The sequence below is a fragment of the Montipora capricornis genome, chromosome 2 (genome assembly GCF_036669925.1).
Source record: "Montipora capricornis isolate CH-2021 chromosome 2, ASM3666992v2, whole genome shotgun sequence".
Lineage (NCBI taxonomy): Eukaryota > Metazoa > Cnidaria > Anthozoa > Scleractinia > Acroporidae > Montipora > Montipora capricornis.
The window spans coordinates 3,460,455-3,467,954 of record NC_090884.1 but is presented as its reverse complement, the minus strand read 5'-3'; the positions used below and the strand labels follow the sequence as shown (position 1 = coordinate 3,467,954).

At 41.1% G+C, this 7,500-nt stretch overlaps 1 protein-coding gene across 2 annotated transcripts in view; it reads right to left on the bottom strand.

The window, feature by feature from the left end:
- The window catches only part of LOC138038488 (fibrillin-2-like), a 79,388-nt gene that overhangs the window by 40,921 nt on the left and 30,967 nt on the right, over window positions 1-7,500 (bottom strand). For both annotated transcript variants that reach the window (XM_068884365.1, XM_068884364.1), the window contains 7 exons: window positions 6,494-6,622; window positions 5,562-5,681; window positions 4,471-4,593; window positions 2,913-3,035; window positions 2,507-2,635; window positions 802-927; window positions 84-206 (listed from right to left, as the gene is read on the bottom strand). In XM_068884365.1, coding sequence (XP_068740466.1) covers window positions 84-206; window positions 802-927; window positions 2,507-2,635; window positions 2,913-3,035; window positions 4,471-4,593; window positions 5,562-5,681; window positions 6,494-6,622 — 873 coding nt within the window. The remainder of the gene's footprint in view (window positions 1-83; window positions 207-801; window positions 928-2,506; window positions 2,636-2,912; window positions 3,036-4,470; window positions 4,594-5,561; window positions 5,682-6,493; window positions 6,623-7,500) is intronic.

The window sequence follows — 7,500 nt, the reverse complement described above, 5'->3', positions numbered from 1 at the left end:
TGTATAAACATAACCTTTCCTTGTACTTGTTCAGAAAAAAAATCCCGAATAAGGAGAAGCGTGGCCTCAACTGAAATACTTACCCGTGCAATTGTTCGCGACACCAACGTATCCTGATTTACAATTACAATTGTAACTTCCTACAGTATTGTTGCAAGAGGCACCAACACCGCATTGATCCAAGTCGACTTTGCACTCATCCACATCTGCAAGGGAAATAGAACAACATTATTGGCACAATGTTAGAACACTGTAGGAAAAAGGAAAAGCCCCAATTGGTGGTCGAATTTGCATCTAATTTTCATCGTGTGAAAGACTTGGCTCCAGCGTCTCTCGCTTCGTCGTCAGCATAATTTATTTCATTCGTTTTCCCATTTCAGCCCAATTTCGCACAAAGGAACCTGGGGCCCGTTTCTCAAAAGTCCCGAAGCTTTTCAGAACTTTTTACTGGAATTTTCGGGCCTTTTTGGGTGTCACGAATTCCTCGGTATCTTACGAACGGAGGGGTTTTAAGTCATCGAACTCCACGGGCATTTTATTTTTGTTATCGTGAAAACAGGTTGAAAGACCATCCTATCAAAACAAGCGGATGACGGTTCGGAAATGGTTCTTCGGGCCCGTAAAGTTTTCGGGACTTTCCCGAAGCGGGCCCCTGGTCGATCTCATGGTAAGAAAGTCTGAGTGCCAAATTTTTGCGAAAGTAGCTCAGCAGGTTTACTTTTCATAAAAATAAAAACGTATTTTCATTAAGAAATTCCACATGGATTCACTTTCAAATGAGGCTGAGTGAACCAAACTTACCAACACAAGCCGTAGTTCCTTTGGCCAAGGCATATCCGACACCACAAATGCATTCAAAAGAACCAGGAGTGTTACGACATACACCATCAGAACACAGCTTGGGATCTTTTTGACACTCGTCCACGTCTGAAAGGCGAAGAAGAAGAAGAAGAAGAAGAAGAAGAAGAAAAAGAAGAAGAAGAAGAAGAAGAAGAAGAAGAAGAAGAAGAATTTTACTTTATAAACGGAACTATCAATGTTTCTTCTCGGTTCATGCGTTAGAGTGCAGTGTAAGGTAAGAGCTGTTTGAGTTAACGCCGGAAGCAGTTTGGAGGACCAGCTTTGAAAGTAGTTTTTTGTTCTATGACGACAGTTAATTTATGAAAGCCATATATATTTGAACTGCGGAGAGAATTAACTTAATGCTGATCATCGCAGTTATTAATTAACGTTACTTGAGCAGTAACGAAAGGAAAGCCTGAAAAATTCAGGATTGAACAGGATTCGAATCCTGACCTCTGCGATAGCGGTGCAGTACTCTGCCAGTTGAGCTCTAACAAGCCACCTGGCAGATGGTCATTATGTGAGTTCATATTGAAAGCCATATATAGAGCGTTTTCACATGACGTCACAGCGGCCATGTTGGTGTTCCAAAACAAAGAAATGGAAATATGCAAATACTTTCTTTTGTTTTAGTAATCCAATATGGCTGCTGGTCACGTGATTGAAAACGCTCTATAGTTGAACTGCGGAGAGAATCAAGTAAACTCATCGTCATTAATTCATCAGGGAACTTACGCAAGGACGATGACGATGCCAACGAGAACCTCGTCTAAAAATATTATTTCCCGTTATTGTAATAACTTCGTTATACCCCCAAGCCGTTCGGAGTGGAAAGTGTATATCACCATTATAGGAATAAAAATGGTATGAATTGTGTGGTTATTTGGGGAGAAAGTTAAAAATGTTGCGTCATGTTCTCACGTCTTCTACACAACCTGAATTTGGTCAATTCACGTCGTTGTCAGGACAAGGACGGCAAAGAAATGTATCAAAATGAAAAACGCACGTGCAGAGCGTGCGGAGCTTTTGTTTTTGTCGTCATCCTTGCGTAAGATTCCCTATTAACCAGCTTTTCAAACTTCCCAACTACATTACTTAACAATTATTCACCGAGCCAGAGGTGAATAGTTGTTTTACTTTAGTATAATATTACATAGGTGATTATTTGAAAATATGCATTTTCTTTACAACAATTAATTTCTTCTTCTGTAACCTCGACAAAACGGCTCGCGGCCATTTTGAAAAAAAAAACACTTAGGTGATTATTGCGTAATAATCACCTCAACGTCAACCAATCAGCGCAGAGAATTTTCAATAATCACCTATGTAATTATACTAAAAAGCGATAGTGTCCGACATGCCTAGCTAATCCGGTGCACAAACCAATTGTTGTATAACATTGCCAGTGCAATTTTAGTACGTAAAGAGAGAAAAGGGTTTAATTTGGCTTATTCATCACCTACATCATCATGCACTAAGCACATTCAGTTTCTGTGATGTGGATGGAGCTTATTCAGAAATGATTCAGTTCGTGGCAGTGGAACATCTTTCTTTCATTATCGTCTCTCGAGATGTACAAACTGAATTTTAACAGAGACAAAACCTATCTACCTATGTAATTGGCTCTTAAGCGGAACTCTAAAAACATTGTCAGTTGCCATACCAATACAGGATCTCCCGTCCATCGTAGAGTCGTACCCGGGCGCACACGAGCAGTAGTAACTGCCCTGCAGGTTGGTACAGTTGCTATTTAAGCCGCATAGGTCAAAACCTTCATCACACTCGTCAATATCTGGGATAGTAGATTTGGAACAATTAATCTATTGGAAACAGACTCTTTTATCAGCTAAATCATTTTAATGGCAAAAAATTCAGAGAAAAGAGGTGAACTTGACCGTCGATGCGACAAGCATACAAGCAAGCAGAGAATCAAGTTGAAAGAGGCTCCCATTCTAATCTCCAGAGCCTGCGATTCTTCACATTTTTCAGTCCTGGCAGAAAGAAACGCGCGTCCTGGAGACAAAAATGAGACGCGTCCTTCGTTTACTTAAATCGCGCATGTGCTTTACCTCCACACGTGAGTCCATTAGGTTGCAGGGTAAATCCCGCTCCGCAATCGCACTCATAGCTGCCGACGGTGTTGTTACAAAATTCCTGACAGTTTCCATTGTCGACTTCACATTCATCAATATCTGCAAAGAAAACAAATTTAGAAATACTGGTTCGATGAGAGACGAAAGCCTGGCATTAAACCCGCTTGGAGCAAGGTGCTTGATTCTCAAAAAATTCCCAAAGCTTTTTGGGGCTAACCGAGCAGCGTTGTGAAAATACTTACTGTCTTATTTTGAAAAGCCGGACCCGAAAATGATTAAGGCAACTGAGCAGCTGATCTTAGTATGCTTTCGAAAAAACCAAAACAATTCTCAAGACTCGTGCCTAGTTACTTCTACTTTTTGTCATTTCTTGTGCCTTGAATCCACCCCAAAAAGTTTCGGCCAGAGTTTTCAATTGACGCACGCCTGATCTTGGACCATGTTTTCAAATGAAGTGAAATTAAAACAACAGCAGAATGTTACGCTTAGTAGTATCTTCCTTTGGAAGGTATGGAAGAAATCTGGTAATCGAAATATAAATGGAAAGTTTCGTATATATTAAGGATTTGAACCGACAACAAAAATCGACGCGACCTCGACTCACATAGCATAAGAACGCTGGATAAGCTTGCGCATGCTCCGGGTTGCAGTCCTGCTCGGACCACAAACCGGATTCATCTTTCTTGGTCCCAAATCCAATTGACCCATGTTTTCTAGAGCGCCATCGAGTTACTTCCTTTCATAAACCTGTTGGGTTTTTCGCGCTGTGATTTGTATTTTTTTTTTCCATCAAGTTTCCACAAGCTTGAAGCTTTAGATAGATACCTTAAAGGGGCAGTTTTGCGCATGTCCAAGCTTTGGTGCTATCAGTGGTAAATTTTGCGGTTCTTGCTGAACCAGATGATGTTCATTGATCACAGAGAGTATTAAAAGCAAATACAGTGAATTACTGTGGCCCAGATTTGGTGGAAGATACTGCGAGTTTACACAGAAAATATCAAATTTAGTTTTGACCATCGAATTTATTGTACGGGTCGAATATTTTATTCTACGCAAGAGTTGTCATAACGCACGAGTAACTGTATTCGCATGCAGTAGGTTCATAACGCAAAGGAAATGATTGCAAAAATAATTCCAATGAGTAATTCGTCTTCTATGGAATTGTTTCCGATTCCTGAATCAGTGCTTTCGCTTGTTTCAATAACAATGGAATCAAAGGGGTTGACGTGAGAGTTTTCCCACGCGCAGAGACGTAAAACTCTCCCTTTAAACAAGGACGACGATAACGGAAGCGACAACGTTGTTATTTCCCGTTATTGCAATAATTTTGCGATTACTTCAAGTCTTTCGGCATGGAAAGTGTGTGTCCACATTCCAGAAATAAAATTGGTGTGAACGGTGTGGATATTTAGAGAGAAAATGTATCGTCAGATGCTCACGTCCTCCACACAACCTATTTGGTCATTTCAAACATCCAAGTGTCGCATCACCAATCCTTTTTTTTAGAAAAAGGATTGTCTACCGTTTTACTGACCTATACAATTCTTCATGTCGTCTGTGACCATAAATCCTGGATTACACGAACACTGAAAACCACCGCCATAGTTTTGACAGGCGCCATTCAAGCACACGTTTGGATCAGAACATTCGTCTTCGTCTGCAAAGAGAACGCGAATAAATATGTGACTTTAATTAGAGATTCGTAAATAATGATACCGTATTGATGGTTCGCATCTGACGTCAGGGAGGCCATGTTGGATGACAAGAACAATAACTTGTCTCTCCGCTGGGAACTAAACTTTATTATTACGTAAATTTCTGCGAAAAGAAATTGTATTGTATTGCCATCCAACATGGCCGCCGTGTCACGTGGGTGCAAACCAAGAATACCATATAAGCGATAGGTGCAATATGAGCGCAAGGACTGTTATCAATATTAATACCGTTATCGTTGCTATTACCAATATCGTTACCGTTATCATTATCATTATCAATATTATTTGTCACAATAGGTTGGTTGGTTGGTTTGGTTTGGTTGTCGTGAGCGACAGATCCAATTTTTGAAGCAAAACAATGTTAATTATTCTCCTTTGCGGTCGTGAGCTCGTCGATGGCTCACTAGTCCAATCCAAGAGAGGCAGACGTTTGGGCATTTATCGCAGGGATAGCAACCTTGTGCTAATATACGCTCCTTGTGGGAGCCATTCTTGTTATTGTCATTTTTATTGTCATTGTCACTGCATTGTATCACCCAAATACTGCGTTATTGCTGGCGGTTAACATCATGACTTTGACAACTATCTATCAGAATTCAGAGAAGCCTGATGTAGCTGATATAGCATTTACCCACCCGATATACGCCATCAACCTCATTGGGGGTGTATGTGTTCTCAACGTCCCTGCCGACTTTATGAACATTGAAGTGTTGAGAGACGGGGCCTACAGTTTATTGATCTGAACATTGCAGACCCTGTGTGTTTAGATCCACCACTCGGCAAAGTCACTTCGGCTTCTATTTCATCAAGAAGAAATAACCACAATTCGCATATCTCAAGGGATGAATGCGGTGTGTCCCTCCTCTGTTATCCTAATTCCCTCAAACGTAAATATTCTTTATCAAAGTACCTTCACAAGTGACACCATCCTTCATTAGCTCCGTCCCACTTGGACAAAGACACTTATAGCTTCCCACAGTGTTCACACATGTTCCATTGGCACAAGGATTCCGTTCACATTCGTCCTTGTCTGGTGAGAAGGAATTACGACTCGTGAGCTCTTAGTGGGTAAATTAACTACGTCTATGTCTACATCCGTCTTATTCGACGCCTTTTACATTTTATACGAACCACAGATCGCATTTTCTGCGCCCCGAAAGGGAGAAGGAAACTACGAGCAAGGATCAAAATGTAGACACTTAGGGCGCTTTCCTTTTGCCAGAACTGGCCGGTCAGACCCATCAGTTTGCAAAGAAAATGCAACAATTTGAAAGAACACTTGAATGATAATCCCTCGCATTCTTCCGGAGGATTGTATATCATCCTCGAAGAGTATTAATTTGAAGGCGGTGTAAAGTTAGTCCTTCCAAATGCCTGGTCTGGCCAGTCAGTTCTGTCAAATGGAAACCCCCTTATTCTACGGCCTCAATTTCAAATAAGTGGAGGGATTGTTACATTCTTGGCATAGACAATCCTGCATTGATGTTATGGCAAATCTTAACCGTTCTTAATGGTAGTCGCCGTGAAATGCCTCGCCGTAAAAGGAGGGACTGTAATTGTACTAGCGGGCGGAAGGAAAGAACAATTTAACACGTGACACAATAGAAACGATAGGCCCGCAAGACGTACAAAATGTCAAAGTAGGCTGCGACATTGGCGCTCCAAACTCAACTTTAATGTTTCCGCTTTCTTTTTTTCTTTTTTTTTTGCTCGCGCCTCAGTTATCTTTAAGGTCAATGGGAACTTCCCACACCCGCTTAAGAAAGTCTACGATAGACTTTTTCATTAATTTAACCTTTTATTTCCTGTTGATCATATTTATTTGTTGAACATTACACCTACCAACGCAAACCTCCATCATCATGGCCGCATTCTCGAAGCCACTGAAACAATCACAACGAAAGCTGCCGGGAATATTACGGCAGGTGCCATTACCACACAACTCAGCTGATATTCGGCATTCATCGATATCTGAGGAAGAAAAACAACGCAACAGGTCACCAAAGACGGTCAACGTCAATATAAAGCCTAATCAACGGTGATGCGTTTTCAGAATCATCCGCTTTATCTTGGCGAAAACATAGCAAAATATTTTTTATCCACAGAAGTGCTTTCGAACCGTTTTTACGTATTCACACAAAAACGCTCAGAAACAATGAAAACGACTGATTATAAAAGTCTCCCACGCTTTTTACAGCATCGTTTTCGAACCTTTCCCTTTTTCCCTGTTTACTCTAAGAGCATCTAGAGACGCACATAACAACGCTGCAATGTACAATTGCTGGTGGACGAACAAAAGGAGCTAATGAGATATCTTTTGTATTCGTCCACCAACATGGTGGCGATAACGTCACGTGACAACCACCCATACATTTACAAGTTTCCTTGGGCTTGATTACCTGCCGCTGTTTCGGGAAATGAGCCAGCGCTCACTCCCGAAATCCAGCCTAAAGTTTCCTTCGCTTCGACATTGAATCGCGACTTTATGGCAAACGGGAAACGTCAGATTGAAATCACCGTTTTGCCAAAAATCAAAGAAACGTGTTCGATTTTATTTGACTTCTTGTCAGCGAAATCCAGATATTAAGTAACTTCTCAGTTTTCGTCGGTGTCTCGGTCTTGTGGTGTAACCACAGATAATGTCCAAAAATGCATCAGGCAGTAGACGGCTTTAAATGAAAATGCACTGGTGTGGATGGAGCATGCGAGAAATTCAAAACACTTTTAAAACAAATGAAAACGAATTTGCAATGAAGGCTTAAATTGGTCTTAACCTGGGAGACATGCCGGGGCAACTTTTCTCGAAAGTTGTCTTACAAGCCAGTTTCGACTAAGTGAAATTCTCTGTT